This window comes from Plectropomus leopardus, chromosome 17 (genome assembly GCF_008729295.1).
Source record: "Plectropomus leopardus isolate mb chromosome 17, YSFRI_Pleo_2.0, whole genome shotgun sequence".
Classification (NCBI taxonomy): Eukaryota; Metazoa; Chordata; class Actinopteri; order Perciformes; family Serranidae; genus Plectropomus; species Plectropomus leopardus.
The window spans coordinates 15,118,686-15,137,485 of NC_056479.1; the positions used below are offsets into that span (position 1 = coordinate 15,118,686).

Consider the following 18,800-nt stretch of genomic DNA (forward strand, 5'->3'; position numbering starts at 1 on the left):
AGAGCATCAGAAACATCCAATGATCACATCACAAATCATGATGTAACATGTTTTAAAATTGCTCTCACTGGGAACAAAATGTATCGTAATGCTGCACATCGTTTTGTCACTGACAAATAAAAGCAACGTGACTGTGGGTGGAAAAGTATGTAAGTAAATTCAAGTGCTTGGCAATGTAATCGGTGAGTCATTGGTATTGATCAGCAATCAAACCCCCGCAGGTGCAATCATTTTGTGCTCTTGAATCTTACATAACAAACCTCTTAAACCAAGGAAAATATACCAGCAGGGTGAGGAAATGTCCCTTGTTTCCAAAGCTTTTTTTTAATTTTGTTTTGACACCCTTTTGACAGTGTTCTAAAAAATAAATAAAGGTTGGATTGTGTCAATTTGGTTCAAGAAAATAGATTTCATTCCACTGAAACAAGCTGATTTCTGCGGAAATCCTCCTTCCACACAGGCTGATGCCTAAAGATGGACAAAAAGTGTGCCTGCATGTGCTTTGTGTGTGCCATCATTAAAGTGCGTGGGTCCGTCCTACCCGCACCTGTCTGTGGGCCGCTGCGTGGCGAGCTTGGCTGCCGCTGTAGTAGCGGTTGTTGGCACGCAGGCCCGAGTTTTTCAGGGAGCCGTGGGAGCTGGTGGTGGAGGTGCGGCTGCAGCAGTAGGAATGACGCAGACACTTACTGTACTCCTTATGGACCTGTAAAGAAATAACACCACAGGCACAGCGGACGTGTTTTAAAGCCACTCATAAACACAAACACTTAGCTTCAATAGCCTGGACCCAATGTGGAGCAGCAGAGGCTTTTAACACGCAAACAGCAAAATGCAATCACTCTGAACTTGTACGCTGAATATATCAGATGTGCACATCCATCCATCCGTCTCCACAACATTTCATCTGCTTATTCAGAATTCCATCCATAACATATAGTAAGGTCTCAAAGACTGCTGTAGTATTGTTACCTTCTTCTGCAGGGCACAGTGGAAGATGAAGATGAACATGCCCTGGAAGGCGTTGAAGGTGGTGAAGAGGTAGGCCATTATAACCGTGTTTTCGTTGATAAAAAGAAGACCAAAAGCCCACGTCATCCCCAGCAGGAACAACAGGGCAATGGCCCCCAGAGCCCACGACCTGATGCAAGTGGGCAAGAAAATGTTAACAAATACTGACTGGTCCATCTTACTTACTACATACTTTGCCTTTCTTAGCAATTTTAAGGAATTTTGAAAAAAATAATCTAACACACATTTTAAATAACAAATAGGGTCTTATTTTTAAATAAATGAATTCAATGCCTTTAAAGATTTTACAGATCTGCAGGAAACCTGTTTGAAAACAACAACAAAAACACTTTTTTAAGGAGTATGACTCCCACTGAATAATTTGAACTCACTTAATGTTATCCAAGCGGCTGGAGTCAGGTTTGAGTGCTGAAGAGTTGCGGATCATCTTGTGTAAAGTGATCATGAGGAAAATGAGGTTGAGCTGGGGACAGAGGATAGAAAGAATCAAATAAACGTGATGTGAACTTCACAGTCTGCACCAAAAATACCGACTTTGCACTGTAATTAACCTCACAAAGCAAGCATGGTGAAATATTTTTGGTGTGACTGGGTGATATCAAAAATAGAGAGGAGAATAATACTGTCTGACAGTAAAGCTAATACCATAATAACAAATGAAACGGGGCCAATGAAGCTCCAGATGAAGTAGTTATCCACTCGCAGCCAGCATCTGGAGTGGCACAAAGGAGAAGAGAGAGTTACACACAATTATGCCCATGAACAAACACGCACGTGCACACACACACACATGCACACAGACACACACACACAGGCAGGCATGCACACACTTCTTCCCTGTCTCAGCGGATTATCTTATGAAGGCTAATCATCAGGCTTTGGCTAAGTGTGTTCAGAAAAGCCAGTCCGCAGGGAGGTGCAAGAGCCGTTCACACAGCCCTGCATATTACATTTCCAGCTGGGGGAATAGCATAATCCTACTTCTCAATCTGCAGGTGCAAAAGACCTGTCTTCACACGTACGCTTTCTTGGTCCCATAGCTCCTGTAGTCTATGGCCGCGGAGATGCCCACCACCAGTGCGGGGAAGCAGTAGCCGCACAGATAGTAGTACTTTTTGCGGGAGTACTCGCTCTCAAAGACCTCCACCAGCATGAGATAGAGTTGCACACCCTCCAGACACATCCAGGAGAAGGCAGCCAAGAAGAAGAAATGGAGAAGACCAGCAAAGATGGGACAGGCAATCTGAGGACAGCAGCGAGGGAGAGAGAGGAGAAGAAGAGGAGGAATGAGAATATTAAGATGAAGGAGAAGATCAAGGCATGTAACTGACTGAAAAACCAGAGAGGACAGAACAGAGTCACTATCAGGAAGTAGTTTTGGACATTCATAGAGGAAAAATGAAAAGCTGCCCCCTGGGTGATTTGCTCAGTGCATATTATTGAGGGGTAATTCATTACTCAGTGCAGTTAATGTTTTATAGAGTAACGTAATGAGACGCTGCCTCAATTTTAGTTTCTCGGTCACTTTTAATGTAATAAAAAAAGTTGTTGCTGGTGTTACGCCATAAGTCTTGATGTCAGTTTCAAGTTGGAAAATATAAAACCTGACCCAATCTACTGATTTACTTTCATTACAGGGCAACTGAGTTTTAAAAAGGTTTTAAAAAGAACAGATATTTATTCATTTTCTGAGGAAATAAGCAAAACTCTACTCATGACACCAACATCCTCTGCAGCTATCAGGCTTAAAAGTGGTTTCAAACTCCAGAGGTGGAATGGAGCTAAGGACTGTACTTGAGTATGAATTCAAGGTATTTTTACTTAAGTATTTTATTTTCATGTAACTTATACTTTTACTCCACCACATTTCAGAGGAAAATATTTTACTTTTTGTTTTTCTACTATTAGGTACCTACAAAATCTTACACATAAAGATTTTTGTATGAAAAAAAAAGAAATGTGTATTAAAATATGATGTTTGTTATAAATTAAATTACCAAACAGTTATACAGGTACACAGGATTCACAGAAAATTAATTACATACTATTTGATAAACATTTAAATCTTTTTATATATATATATATATATTATTATTATTATTATTATTATTTTTTTTTTTTTTAAATAATTTTGAGTTTTGGGTGGTGTTATTTTCTTTTCTTTTTATAATTTTGAATTGTTGGAATGTTTTTTCTTCTTCTTCTTTGGGTGTTTTTTCTGTTTTTCCTAATTTTAATAATTTTGGGGGGATGTTCTTTTCTTCTGTTTTTTCTTTTTTTTAAAAATAATTTTAACTTCGGGGGAGCTCTATTTAAAAATGACATTTGGGGGTGTTCTTTTCTTTTTAAAATTTTGCAGTTAGGTGTGTTTTTTTCTTTTTTATATAACATGGGGTTTTATGGATGTTTTTTGAATTTTATTTTTATATTATTTAATACGTTTTTGGGGGGTGGTCCTTCTTTCTTTTTAAGATTTTACTGCATTGGGTACTTTCACTTTTCACACTTGAAGTACATTTTCCTGATTATACTTACTTTTACTTTACTTCAATGCAGGACTTTTACTTGTAACAGAGTATTTTCACATGGTGGTAGTATTTCTTTTTCTAAGTAAAGGATCTGAATACTTCTTCCACCACTGTCAAAACTCACATGGTATTCTGTCTTGTCGATGCCGATGAGGAAGAGCAGCTCAGCGATGAAAAGGTTGATGCACAGGTTCTTGTGGATGGTGTTGCGGTCAGTCTGCAGGCCTCGCAGGAAGCAGAAAGTGGAGATGCAGATGGCTAGACACACAAGGGAGATGACAATCCCCACCCAGGTGATCACAAACAGGATCAGTTCGTGCATTCGCCCTTGGTACTGAGGTCCGGGTTGTGTTGGGTGGGGAATGAGGTACAAACAGAGGGCAGAGGGATAAAGATACACAGCAGAATCAGACAAATAAAGAGGGAAAAATATGGGATAAGACAGCAGAATGGGAAGGAGGAGTACGGAGATGGATGGGAGAACAGTGGGGGGAAGAAACAATAGGAGGATAGATAGACAGAATAGGGGGGAGGGGAGAGAAAGAGAGCAAAATTGCTTTATTTAATATTTGTAAATATATGCAAGGAGCTAAAGTGTAGAGACAAGAGACAAGACGTCCTGAAAAAAAAAAAACATGACATTCAAATTCATGTGAATGTCAGCTAGAAGTAGCAGGACATGAATTTGTAAGCATGTGCCTCCCTGAATGTCGGAGTGAAAGAAGGAGAGGAGAAAATTCAAAACAAAGAGCTTGTCAGCCTTGAGAGGGTACATTAATGTGCATGTGTGTGCGTGTGTGTGTGACTGAGAGTGAGCGAACGCTAATGCGCGCACGAATGAACGTCTGCATAAATTACCCCGACTTCCATTTTAAAACATGCGCCTGCCACGCCCTTGTTTACTCACATCGGGCTCGTGGTGAGCCATGAGCACGGCGAAGTTGGTGAGGTGACTGCAGGAGCAGGTGGTGTGCGTGCTGTTGGCGTCCAGCAGTTTGCAGCCCTGCGACGACCACTGGCCCGTCATGGAGCGCTCTGAGTAGTTCCAGAAGGAGCAATTTGGAGTGTAATAATTCTCCAACTGCGGAAAAAAGAAAAGCAAAGAGAGGGGTGATGGAAAACGTCGATGGCAGTCGCATGTGTCAGACAGAAAATTGAGCATGACAGGGATTGAATTAGGCCACCTGTAGGTGTTTGAGTGTGAACACCACTGGCTCAGTGAGAAACACTCTGCTGGACTCTTTGTTGATGGAGGCAGCAATTACATGCGAGTTGACCGCCAGACGCTTCTTATCATGGCTCAGCCCATCCACTTCCATCTTCACTGTGGCGTTCTCGGTGGACAGGAAGGATCCCAAGTTTTTATACAGAATGAACACCACCTTGACTTGTCCTGCATGTGGAGGGAGAGAAACACAAAGAGAGTGAAAGAGAGCAAGAGTGAGGAAAAAAAGAACAGAAAGGCAGACGTTATTTGAAAAGGGAGATGCAGACGATAACAATAAAGGGGTGGGGGCAAATAAAAAAATAGGGGCATAATATGGTAATAGCACGAGAGTGACAGAGATAGAGAGTGGGGAGTGACAGGGTGAGCGGGAGGGAGACAGAGAGAGAGAGTTAGTGAAGGTTAGAATGATGGTAAGGACCGTTTCATTTTGACTGGTGGAAGAGAGCGAGATTTAATGTGGAGGGCAATGGAACATTCATCCCTCAAGCATTCACAGATCTCTTATTATTCCATATGAATATTTCATGTGCATTTGTTTCAATCATTCTAATCTCGTTCCCACTGCAGAGCCGAGTGGAGACAGAAAACAGAAAAAGGGCTATGGGATGAGGGGCCATGGAGGGAGGAGGGGAGCGGTGAAGAGGGGGATGACAGAGGAGGGGGGCTGGGGGGATAGAAACAAGAGAGATGAGAGAGGGGGATAAGATGGCGAAGAGACGGAGTGAGGGAATGGAATGGGGAAGAGAGAAGAGAGGGAGTGCTGAGATTGCTCTGTCAGACTGGGGCCGATTGTAATCTACACGCCTCCCCAGCTATTCTATTAAGACTGCTGTTAAGAAACCATCAAGAAAAGAAATTGTCTCAGCACTTTTGTTAATCTGATTAGCCTATTATTATGAACCAATAACTTAGTCAACTGTATGCAGATTGTTTTAAGCTTGCATGAAAATGCAAATGGAAACATAAGAGCGGGCTGCTCAGGACAGTGAGGAGGGGGCGAGGGGAGGGCTGCTGACCGTTGCGACTGTACTGTTTGATAGTGGAAGCTGAAAGCTGGATGGTGCTGTCGCTGGCGTAGTTCTGTGGGAAGGACAAGTCCTGCAGGTCCATCTCTGTGTTCAGAACGTGCACCTCGAGATCTGATGTAGGAAACACAGCACACAAAAAATTATAAGGAGAAAACACACATATTTACAACACAAATAAATAAAACGAGGAATTAAAAACATGCTGATTTTTCCAGATTTAAAGTCACAACCTGGGGGTACAGTTACACAAACAGTGGTCAAAGCTGTGGCTAATCCACCACAGAGTGCCCCAGGGATGACGTTTTTCTGTAAGCCAATCAGAAGATAACGTCGCCTCGATTTTATAGTCAAAGAGTCTATGGGATTTTTTCATTGGATTTTGGATCATTGCAGAAAATAAGCTCTGTGGTAAACGTTTATGATACTTGCACGTTTTGTCCAGCAAGATAATCTACACAAATGAACACCACTTTCAGGATTTTTGAAGCCTTAATGAAATTGCCAGAAATAATAAGCTACTGCTGGGCTAAAACAAACTACACTGTGGCCACATCACCATCGCTACGAGGCTGTAAAGCCGTGTTCTGCACAGTTCGGCATGATAATAGTCTCATTTAGCCACTTGTTAGCATCTGTCTTTTTAATACATGTAAAAGCCTCAGAGCTAGTGTGTGGGGTTTTTACTGTCGTATTTTACGTCATAGAACAAAACAAGAAAGTCTCTTAACCCTCCTGTTGTCCTTGGGGTCAATGTGACCCTGAATGAAATCTTTTGCTATCAAAATATATTTTTTATATTTAGGTAAACAAGGTCTATTGGCCCTAGATTGTGAAAAATGTGTGATAATGGGTTGGGCTGAAGTAAGACTAAAGGTGTAACACAGAATGGATTGACAGTTTATACAATATGCTTTAAATAACAGTCAAAACAGGACCGGGTCAGAATGACCCCAGAGGACAAAAGCTGTATAGTAATCGGGAGGACATTACGAAGGTTAAGCTTTGTTAACCAAAGACCTTATTTCAGGCCTCTAACCAAAAACCTATTGACTTTGAGAAGAGGGAACCGAAGGTGCTAAAATGCTAAGTCATTTCTGGATTTTAGGACTCATTTCTGGGGTTCTCTACAATTAACACCATGAACGCTGTTTCCTCACCGATGCTTGGAGCTCGGTCAGAAAAGCGATTCCCATACATGTTGTTGGCCAACAGGAAAGCTCCTTTTTCAAGGACGTCCAGTAGCATGGTGGCAGTGTGTGCCTGTTCTGTGCTGTTCATGTCCTGCCATGACTCCAGGGCCTCAGGACGCAGTAAGTTGTCCACTGTCTGCACCACCGCCTGGCACATGCAGGAGGCATAGCATTCATTACTAATAGCTAAAACACAACAAGGAACATGTAATCCTGTAGCTGACAAGAAACAAGTAACAAACAAATCAGGAACTAACAGAGAATTAATAACCAGCTCATACATACATACAGATATGATGTGATATTTTAAGGAAATGCTCAAAAAAATGTTTTTCTCTTAAAATTCTTTGTAGAATTCTTTCTCATCCTTATGTTATTCCTGAACTAATCCCTAATTTCCACTTAAGTTTCATAAGCTATTTTTGAGTTCAGTAGGATTTTGTTCTGCTTTACTAAACACAAACTAGAATTGCCTTGTGGTTGTCAAGTTTCAGTTCACATTTATGTCTGTCCAGACTCGTATAATATATGTACTGATGACTCTGAAAGAACTTAATAAAAGGTATTAGGTGTTTTTATTGTCTAAACATGTATGCAACACTCACATTTTAAATCCAGCAGTGCAGAGAACTTATACAATCAGCACAATTTAAAAGTGGGAACCCAAGATTAGAGTTACCAAATCAGTATCTGACCAAATGTCTTTCCTTCTGTTACTGAGTTACAGTCAGAAAAAAAAATGCAGAAAATTATGATGGCACAGTAAATTTGTAAACTTTGATCTTTTGGATATAAAATGCCATCATTTTGACAGTTTATTCTATTAGATATTTGTGTGAAATTTTGTCATTAAGTTATTTAGAGTATTAATTCTTGAGTTATGGCCAAAAACATGTTTCCTGAGGTCACAGTGACCTATGACCAGCAAAGTCTAATCAGTTTATCCTTGAGGTCCAAGTGGACGTTTGTGCCAAATTTGAAGAAATTCTCTCAAGGCATTCCTAAACACTGCATTCACGACAATGGCAGGAACGTGAAATCATAGTGACCATGACATTTGACCACCAAAATCTAATCAGTTCATCCTTAAGACCAGGTGGACGTTTGTGTCAAATTTTTTAAAAAATCCTTCATGGCATTCTTGAGGTGTAGCATTCATGAGAATGGAACAGAGGGATGGACAACTGGAAAACATAATACCTCTGCCCCTGAAATAAAAACGTAATGGTAAAGAAATCATGAAGTATAGATGTATTCCTAGGAACTATTAAGTAAGATATTCACTGAGGGGACACAAAATCACTTGTTCCAAATACTGATTAGTTAGTGGTTTTGTGCCATTTTGTACAGAATCTTTGAAGTAATTTGGGAGCAACTGATTAAATAATTGCTTGGTATGCAGATTTTACAGATATCTTCAGTAGTGACTCGTTCTCCGTTTTAAGTTAGTACTATTAGCTGTTAATTAGCTATTTAATAATTAGTTACCTAATTAGTTAGTCCTTGATGTGTTGATCCCTTGCTAATTATACCTTTTTTTGTACCATATGTTGGGTGTAACCATATACTTTGAACACTTAGAAGTAAAATCACCACTATTCCACTATAATTTCCTAGAAACTCACCACTCCTCTGCACTACATTTATTACTGTGCTATGTCAGACATATTACCTTTCTATTTCACACTTACAATTCATTTAATGGCAATTTTGATGGTTGTATCAGCTATCCAATTTATTGGAGTAGCCTGCTTGATGAATCATGTAATTCTCTTGCTCAGGCCTCTCAAAATGAAGGATTGACTGCTGTGTGGAATAAAGAGCATTACTGTTAACAAAATGAATTTATCATCAGAATGCACTCTACCTGCTACAAAAGAGAAAGACGGGGGGTGTTTTTGGATTCATCCTCTGAACGTTACAGAGTGAATTTGCAGCGAGTGATAAAAAACATAATGGTCAGTTGCATACTACACAGCAGCCTTTAAATTCATCTGGCACCAACAGAGATCAGAAGATGTGGTGTCATATTACAGTATGCTGCAGACAGGTCAAGATACACAAAAGCCTGTGTTCTGCAGAGCGCCGCATTTCATCATTACAGAGAAGCATACACAAGGCCTTTTCATGATATTAGATTACAGCTTTCTCAGAACCAGAGATATTGCACACATATTGGAAAAGCACAGAAGGGTGTAGTAACACAAACTGTTGCCTTCCATACAGTGCTATCGTCAAATTACATTTGCTCAGAGCCACTGATATTGTACCTTATTGTGCAACAGAATGACACCAAGGCCGACATTATATAGTTAGACTCAATCACAGTCAAACAAAACTAACATTATGTCAAAGACAGATGACTTCCACATGAACCAAATGCATATACAATGGGCAACTGAAAAACCACAAATCAGCTGCTCTGGGAAACACTACACCAATGCCTGCCAGGAGTTATACCAAAAACTTACTCACACTGCTCTTCAGAATAAAAAAAACAAAAAACAAAACAGAAATTCTGTAAGTGATGATTTTCCAAAGGCAATATAAATCATAATACAGAGCACTGAGCCAGAGGAATCTCATCCTCAAACCTAGTCTACTCAAGGATTTATCTTCCCTCAGTTATTTTAAGTCGCAGAGCAGTCCTACTCCACAGGCATGTAAAGCAGGCAGATAAAAGAGGAAAGCTACCTGGATGTAGGCCCGACAGGTCCGCTCTCGCTTCTGGAGCTGGAAGGGAGAAAACAAAGCACGGAATTAAACAGCTAAACAAAAAAAAAAAGGACGCAGTAAATTAAAAACTCACTTGTCCTTGCATGTGCACTAGGGGGGAAAAATTCACATTAACCTCAGCATCCTTTTCTAATGCTTGAATTTAATATAGACGTGTGTGCTTATGCGTGTTTACACTTTCTTATACCTTGTTGTAGTTTCGTGCAGCTGACTCCTTGTTCCCAGGCCTCAGGGCCTGAAGCTGGGCGTCCAGGATGTCCAGCAGTTGCTCAATGAGTCGCACGGACGAGCTGACATCTCCAGCCTGGATCCGACCCCGGGTGTGGTTCACAAGCTCTCCAGCGATGTTTGCAGCATTCTCCCCGCTCTTTATCTGCACATGAACACACAGATGATTAAAAATGTTTACTTGCACACTAACATTAAAAGAAACCACAAGTTTAGTCTCAGTACTAACAAAAATTCCCTATTTGGTCAGCAATCAGATTTCTCCAGAAATCTGCCAAAAAAAGGATCTTTATTATCCGCCCCTCTTGCATCATTGTAAGCAAAAATGGACCTTGTATAGCACATTGTGAACTTTTTATTCTCCCCTGTGCTGTTTCACTCGCAAATCACACCCTTAGCAACCACTTTGCAATTGCAATTGATTTTTGCTATGATGCTGCTTTCCCTTCCAGACACATAAATACACTTAAAACAACCTTTAAAAATGCCGGTCAAGGACAAGCATGGTTAAATAATCAGTTTTATTTTCCTGCAGAATTGTAACCAGCTAAAATCTGATAACTGCCAAAATCAGGATGGGATTGATCAGATTACTACAGCAAAAACAGCTGAGGTGGGACCATGTCATTGGTTTGCAAATCACAGATAAGTCTGAAGTCTTTGCAGTAAAGTTCCAAGTGAAGTCCCGTCAAGATGAGCAAGTCCTGAGTCAAGTCGCTTGTCAAGACAGGCAAGTCTTGAGTCAAGTCCCAAGTCAACACCTGAGTCTTATACACTAAGTTTTGTGTCCTAAACAAGTCATTCTGCACTCTACATTAAATATAATGCCACCTTAACAACAGAGTAATAATGAATTAAATTCAAAATTTCCTGAATGCCTTTTTGAAATTTGTATTTATTTCTTGAAACATGTTTGTAAGAACAAGTACGACTGAACTTTATCTTAAAAAAAAAAAAAAAAAAAAAAAAGCACTGGCATGTCGTAGTATCAACCAGTGCCAAGACAGAACTGATTATGTGTGTTTCCATCCTGTCTTGTTGTATTTAACAAATGTCATACTGGAAAAATGGCTGCAGCTTTCTTTTCATAGATCTGTTAAGCCTTTTCCTGGAAGACTATTCTTCCTTTAAATTCATATTTTAAGTTTTTGCATGTTGATGTATTGAGTCTATATAAAATAAAATGATTAACATTAGTTGATTTAAATGAGTCGTTGGTGTTAAAGTCCAAGTCAAATTGCAGGTCTTTTTTTTTGTTGAGTGTAAAGTAATTAAATTTTTGACTTGGGTTTGACTCAAGTCTCTGATATGTAGTAATACATTTTGGTAATTTAAATAGCAATGAGCCAAGTTAAAATCACCGGCATCATCTAGAGACTGTGATGTTTAGCTACTGCACAGGTAAGTCTATGATGGAGAAATTAAAGTGGCCGACTACTTTCCAAGCTGTGAGGCCCCAAGCTTGATTATTAAAAATAATTTCACCTGGCTGTGATTAAAGTATATAACTGAAAAAAAGGAAGTTAATTAAGTATCAAGAGCAGATGCCTTGTAATGAAGGGCCAGTTGAAATGAGTCTGTATTTTAATCAGGCCAGCCTTGGAGATATGTTAATGTGTGTGTGCAGGTGGACAAGGAGGACGGTCAGGGCAGTGGGGCAGAGGAAGGGGACGGACCCACGGCCTTGGGGTACGGCTCTGGGTCTCACCTTCTGGGCCACTTGGTTGACCCAAGGGGAGGTGCAGTTACTCAGGTCAGGACCCCGCGGGTTCCACATGACCTGGTCCACCAAGCACTGGAACGAAGCGATGCCTGGAGACGAGCAGAGGGGGAAGACACAGAGGAGGGGGGAAAGTAATGGAGAGATAATAAGCGTTAGGTGTCTGCAATTAAAGGGGAAAGTGTGGAGAGGATGGATGAGCACAAAAAAATGTGATATGATTTTTTTTCCCCACCCAAGAAAAACGGAATGAAATGAATTTTAAAAATGTAATACTCAAAGTGTTTGAAGATGAGAGGGAAGACGGAGGGAGGAGGTAGAGTAAAAATGGGTCAGAAGTGGAAAAGGTTCAATAATGGAGTGTAGGGCAGCAAGAAAGTGAGGGACGAGAAAGGGGGGGAGAGGGGCTGAACAGGCTTTCATGCTCTAAAAGGAACAGTTTAAAAGGAGTACATGCAGACATACCACATAACATTTACAGCGCACACCGTTACACACACACACACACACACACACACACACACACACACACACACACACACACACACACACACACACACACACACACACACACACACACACACACACCAAAGACATCAGGTATGATACCTCACTGTCAAATAAAAACACCTGAAGGGAAGCACCTTCCACCAACCCTCATTTCCAGCTAGGTTTTTCTAGTTACGTGGGTTCAGAGAAAGGACACCACGCGGGGATAAAACCAGAGAAGGGTCTATATGCTGCTGCTAACACAAATAACCAACGTCAAGTCACAAAGTGATGGCAGGGAAAATAGGAAAAGAGAAACCACAGCGAGAGAGACAGAAGGAGTACAGAGGAGCAGAGATGACAGAGACAATGCAGCAACGCTTCACAGTTGTAGAGGGATCAGAGCAGATGCGCTCTGCATTTCATACCGCCTTCTTCTCTCTCTCTCTCTCGCAGAGTTTTTCTCCCCCTTTTCTCTATACTCTCCTCCATCGACCACAGATTGGGTTTGAGAGCTCTGCCAAGACGCGGCAATTAAGCCAGCTGCTAATTTAATGTTACTGTCGTTCACAGAGAGAACATACAGAAACAGCAAATAAGCATTGGAAGGCTCAGTGGAAGGAGATGTCTTTCTTTTTTTCTCCCTGTGACTAAAGAGAGCTTTTTGATTGCTGCATGTTTAGAGGTATGGGAACTAGCGTGAAGAGAGGTGAAGCCTGTGTTGTCTAGCCTTTCATTTCATTATTCGCCACTTTCAATCAGCTCTGTTTCTGTGGGAGATGAGCCTTTCATATGTGGAGGACGGGCTTTCATCTGCGAGTCCTCTGGGACTGTGCCTGCTGGTGGGACCAACGCGGGGACAGAAGAAGACAACAGCGGAAAAAAACAAGTGTGAGAGCACAAACACGCTGATCACTTGGGCACATGCTGAGAGGTATATTGCACAAACACCCACATGCATGGAGAACATAGTGTGTTAGTGCAACATGAAACGCACGTGTTTGTTTCGTGGGGTGGAAGAAATGCACACACGGTCAAAAATACACATGCAAATCTCACCTAGAGATCCTTTGGGACATGGGCGGTCTACTGTTTCGCCTCTCTGCGTGGTGGGCCACTGGACACCACGGACCAGCTTGGCCTCACAGACGTGGGGCTCCGGGCCTTGAGGAGGAGGGCGGGGTGGGCGGCGGGTGACAGGCACGGTGGCTGTGATCGGTCGAAGATCAGGGTGCTTGTTGATGGAGCCGATTGGGCGCGAGGTGGGTGCCAGAGGGCGGGCGGTAGAGGGGCTGGCACTGGAGGTGAAAGGCCTGGCCGCAAGGGTGGTGGTAACTTGTGTGGTGGTGAGAGGGCCTGAGGTAACCGGAGAGCAACACAGAGAGAACAGAAGAGTTAGAGGCTACAAATGAGGCCTGCAGTGAGTGAGAGACATTTAGAGTTTTAAAAGGATGTAAGGGATTTGTTAAGAGAGCGGCACAAGCCGACAGCAAAAGCCAAAAAAATGAGATCAAGAGACTGAAGGACACATGCATGTGAATTTAAGATGTCTCTCAGAAGTTGAGTTCAAAAGTTAGCCCGACAATAATTGGGGTGACAAATACTTTTTGGAGCCTCTCAAAGCTGGGTCTCCGGAGAGATGAGAGGAACAGGGGAGGAGATGGAGAGAACGCATCGTCACAAGTCAGGGAGAAGTAAATAATTGATCAAATGTATCAGAGAAGTCACCATCACTAACAACCAAACCTAATGCGAAGATAAAAGCAACACATCACAACTACAAAATCCTAACTGATCAAACGCAGAGGCAGCGCTTGCACACTATGAGCACCGCCGCCCATGTGTCTCTGCCTCTACTCTCTCTGGGCATAATCTGAGCTTTATACAGGCCTTTATGTGGCTCAGATATACAATACATCCAAACCTTCCTCTCTTATTGATGGACTGCCAAAACGCAGTGTGGTGTTCTCATTTCATCTTCCCCCCTTATCATTTCAGAATGACTTTTTCATTATCCATGACACAGAGAAGTTGATATGAAGTGCTGTAGCAGTCATACCTGAGAGGCTGCTCTTTACTGTAACTATGACTGTGGATGGGAATACAATGATTTGATATCTGAGAAACCCAAATGTCAGATAAGAAACAGTCACAAACACATTCTGCATGGGCTGTTTGAAGTGTTCCCTGATCAAGCAAAAAGCATCATTTACAAAACACTGAAAAAGGTGCTTCTGTATAATTTCATGTTCTACAGTCTGATGAAGAGCCTGCAGCATGAAACGTCACCTCAGTGGTAATTGTATTAAATATTTATGGGAGCATAATCTAGTGTGTGGACTTTGTTTTTTTCTACTCTTGTAGTAGCTCTTGTCCAGCATCTAGTGCTCTGTTGTCTGATTCTGCGTGTTTTTGTGAACTTTTTGTACTACAGTATGAATAAAAAATAATCATGAGTAGTACATGTTATCAGAAATAGATCTGTGATTTTGTGACCAAAGTCATTTCTTCTGTATGAAAACAGCATGAAAATATATTCCCAATGTTTCTACTCAGTCTACTCAACCTACATCCCCACTTGCACTGTCCTATCAATTAAAGGCAAAAATGCCCGAAAAATATCTTAAAAAAAAAAATATAAAAATATATATATATATATATATTAGACTGATGGATGAATGGAGCAGCTGCAGAGGGAGTGAAAGCAAACTTTTAGACCCAGCGCAATAAACAATTAAGTTTCACTATCGCGGTGCCCGGCATTCTTCTGCTCCGTCTGTGCCAAGAGTACACTCTACACTCCAACAGTGTGGTGTAATTGATAACCGAACGAAAAACATTCCAATAGTGCTCCTAATTAATAGCAATTAAATAAATGTGTGGGAAACCCTTGTGTGGTTTGTTCAAATGGCGAAGCCATACCACAGCAGAACAAGGCTCACGGCCGTATTCAACTAAAATTAATGTCTTCGTTATATTTGTCAGATAGCTCACATTAAGCCTGAGTAAAGCATCAGTCATTTATGTTGCACTGTATACGTCATTTTTGTTAAGAGTAGTAGCTTTTATTAATTTCATATTCATATAGTACACTGTATAGCTGTACTTGCTATAATAAATTATATCATATAGTAGGAAATGAGTTTTCAAATTTGGAATTTCTTCTGGGGATGACCTCCCTGGAGACTTAGTCCCCCCCTATATTGACTCAATGCCTTTGGCCTTTTTATTCTAGTGGGATGTTTTTTATTTAAGTCTCAATTTAAAATCTTCATGAATAAATCAATGTTACTCTAATAGCTTATTACCAATTTGTCTGATGTTAACTTGAGCTCAGATAAAAAACAAGTATAATTGGGGGAAACATTTGCATACGTTTTTGTGATTAGCTTCTAGTTTTTCACCAATTTACAAATTGTGACGTAAACTGCTTTTGCATTCTTTCTGTGGGATCACTCCTTACCTGTAGTGGGATCTGGTGGCCCAAACTCCAGTGGGTACCGCAGCACATTATAGTTGTTCCAGACATAAAGCTGGTTGTCTCGAGGGTTGTAGTCCACAGAGGAGATATACTGATAGGGGTTGGGGAAAGCGATGTTGACAGGCTCCTCCCGGGCACGATTGGTGTTGTAGGCATACATCACCAAGTCGCCGCCTGCTTCGCTGTCATCGTCCTGGTAGACGGACCGCACTGCGTAAAGCACACCACAAGCCATGAAGGCATTGGACGCCATCCTCTTGTCAAAGCTTGTCTCCCAGGTGCCTTCAAAGCGCAGGGTGTAAGGGTTCACCTATGGAAAGAGGTAACATTAAAGACTTAATAGAGCTTAACGATCATTCTGAGAAGCTTAAAGAGACAGTTTTGAGGAGATTTTCTTTTTTTCTTCAGATTCTCGGTCATAGAGGTCAAAATTGTAATGGGTCATGTTTCATAAAAAGTATTCTGCTTGCATTTGATCTCTTGATGTAGTTTCTCTGTGTGCAGTTTAAGGGCATGTAGAATAGCTAGTTTAGGCTTGCCCACGAGGGATGTATACTGTTTGTCAACTAATCCATTAAACATTGCAACCTTCCCTATTTGGCACTATAAATACTAGTCACTAAAATTATTGTGATTTCATGCAATGCAATTGTGTTTACCAAATGAAAATGTCTTCATAATAATCAGGCACATTTCCTAATGATTTATTTCCCAAAACAATATTGTTTTCAATATATATCAATATATATTTTTGTTAACTTTTATTTTGATGAGTTTGTGTCACGTTTTGAGGCATAATTTGCAATGTTCATAATGCACCATACATTTCAGTGGCATTTAATATATGTATCAGTTATTGAAGAACGTGATCAACAATTTCAAATGGCTCTCATGCAATATTTATTAGGACAGTGTTTAACCATATAGATTAAATTGTATTAAATTTTGACTGTTTTCAGAGTGTTTTCTTACATTAAGACAACTTAACTGGTCAAAGTTTAAACCTCAGGTCAGGAAAACTACACATTAAGATCATCCCTGTTTCTCACAGCGGCAGCTCAAAGGTTAAGTCTTTTAATAATGACAAAAATCCAATGTAGAATGGCTAGTCAACAAAACTGTGCATTCTAATTAGGCATCTATAAAGGCCGTTTAAAAAAGAAATTTGACGTAACATTTTCCATATTACACGCTTACATGAGCCCACAGCAGCCCAAAGAGTACCTCTGTACAATAATGTAAAGATTTGTAAGCACTCCGAAAAACATTTAAAAATTAATTAAACCCTCTGCTTCCAAAGAGATATTTCTATGCCTTTATGCAAAGCTGCGTCTGCTCAATATACCTTCAAACCGCATGGCGAGGCTTAAAAGAGACCTCCACGTCTTTTTGCGCTCTGTCGGAAAAATAATAAATTCCCCAGAACCCAAACAATGTCTTGATGATGAAAGTGATCACTTCCTTATTTATGACTTTGTTGCTCCATTATTTTACACTCTCATAGCTCATGCGGGGTTTGATATTATGTTAGATGGATAGTGTAACTTATACAGTTAGAAAAACAATTTCCTGGTTAGGTCAAAGATAGTGATAATAAATGGGACCCGTCTATCTGAACAGCACATTAATTCAAAATGTGTTTGTGTGGAAACTTGCTGCCTGATTGCAGTTTTGTTTGTTAAGAAACAAAGAACCAAGTGGCATTAAAATATGAATGTTGCAAAGTTCACAGTGATGGATGATGTTTTGAGTTTGTCAAGTAAGTGGGACAAAGTAATGTGACTTTGTTTTAAATAGTATGCACAGTATATGATTTTAAACTATTGCTATACAAATGAGTTGATAACATAATGCCACTTTTTTATGCTTTTAAGTAATAAAATCATAAAATGTTTAAAGAAAGAAATAAACTGGTTGTGCAACAATAAAACAAATCAAATATTTACCCTGCTAGTGAAGATTAGTTTTTGGATATGATGGGATTTGTATTTAGGCTTAACCTTTTGCATATAATATTTATGTGACTATTCTTCTTGGCCAACATCATCTCATTTGCCACTGCACCTGTGTAATCTCCATAGTAAGTTGTTCATGTGTGACATGTGACCTTTCGCCTGACTACTCAGATGAGATTTTGACATAATCCACTCCTGCATATATAATCCACATCTCATCCCCTTCTGTGCAGCGCTGCTCTCCCACCTGGCTGACCACCAGTCGTCCGTTGTTGGCCTCGGTGGCGTAGATCACCCAGAGCCCATTCTCATCCACAGCCAGGTCAATGTCTGATTTCCCTCCCCAGCGGTAGGGTGAGGTGTCATGGTAGTTGGCGTTTGTGATGATGGCCTCGCCGCTCTTGATACGCGTCCGTAGGTCATACTTGACAATGTTCCGCGTGCGTTCTTTGTTGTAAAATACCGCACCATCATACACAACAAACCCCGTGCCGTCAACTCTGTTGGGCAACCTGTTGAGAGAGCATCGCATGAGTAGTGCAGATATTCAACAGAACAAATCAATTTATCTCCTCGGCATGACACAAGCCTACAAGATGGCCTCATTGTGAGCAAGCTGACACCACAGTGGGACCGCTCTGCTATCGCCATCCATAGCCACATCAAAAGCCAATAAATCAATACAGCAGCAGATGCTATTTGATCATCCAGGACAGTGGGAGGCGCCCTCACTTGTAGGTGGTGGTGGCTCGGTTCTGTTTGAAGTCTTCCCAGGAGGCGTACTCATACAGCATGTCTGTGCGATAGGGGGTCCAGGGCATGACGTACAGACGGTCCCCAGACTGCAGTGGGTCCTTACACCACGCCCCTGCCTGGTGCTCCGCCTCCTGCAGAGAGCTGGCCGCTTGAACCCGCAGAAGTGTTCCAGGACACACAAATACTGGAGCAGAGGAGGTGCATCGGAGCAGAGAGAAGCAGAAGGAGAAAGGAAGAGATAGAAAATCAAAACAAAGCATTGTAAAAGTGAAAGATATCATGGAGATGGCAGGGGAGGGAGAGGGGGGAGCAGGAAAAGGCCAAAGACCATGGAATATAGAACAGGAGAGAGACGCGGAGGGGACGGAATAAAGATGTGAGTAGATAAAAGTAAGTTGAGAATTGAAAAGGAGACAAAGAGGAGGAGAATGG

At 41.1% G+C, this 18,800-nt stretch overlaps 1 protein-coding gene across 1 annotated transcript in view; it reads right to left on the bottom strand.

Moving 5' to 3' along the window:
• Positions 1 to 18,800, bottom strand: part of adgrl1a (adhesion G protein-coupled receptor L1a) — a 60,390-nt gene that overhangs the window by 8,637 nt on the left and 32,953 nt on the right. Inside the window, exons 4-20 of the mRNA XM_042504789.1 lie at positions 18,345 to 18,552; positions 17,860 to 18,124; positions 15,640 to 15,967; positions 13,236 to 13,532; positions 11,676 to 11,779; positions 9,927 to 10,112; positions 9,698 to 9,736; positions 6,971 to 7,151; positions 5,802 to 5,924; positions 4,742 to 4,950; positions 4,465 to 4,638; positions 3,682 to 3,891; positions 2,052 to 2,272; positions 1,675 to 1,741; positions 1,401 to 1,492; positions 970 to 1,138; positions 548 to 703 (exon numbers count right to left, since the gene is read on the bottom strand). Coding sequence (XP_042360723.1) covers positions 548 to 703; positions 970 to 1,138; positions 1,401 to 1,492; positions 1,675 to 1,741; positions 2,052 to 2,272; positions 3,682 to 3,891; positions 4,465 to 4,638; positions 4,742 to 4,950; positions 5,802 to 5,924; positions 6,971 to 7,151; positions 9,698 to 9,736; positions 9,927 to 10,112; positions 11,676 to 11,779; positions 13,236 to 13,532; positions 15,640 to 15,967; positions 17,860 to 18,124; positions 18,345 to 18,552 — 3,029 coding nt within the window. The remainder of the gene's footprint in view (positions 1 to 547; positions 704 to 969; positions 1,139 to 1,400; positions 1,493 to 1,674; positions 1,742 to 2,051; positions 2,273 to 3,681; positions 3,892 to 4,464; positions 4,639 to 4,741; positions 4,951 to 5,801; positions 5,925 to 6,970; positions 7,152 to 9,697; positions 9,737 to 9,926; positions 10,113 to 11,675; positions 11,780 to 13,235; positions 13,533 to 15,639; positions 15,968 to 17,859; positions 18,125 to 18,344; positions 18,553 to 18,800) is intronic.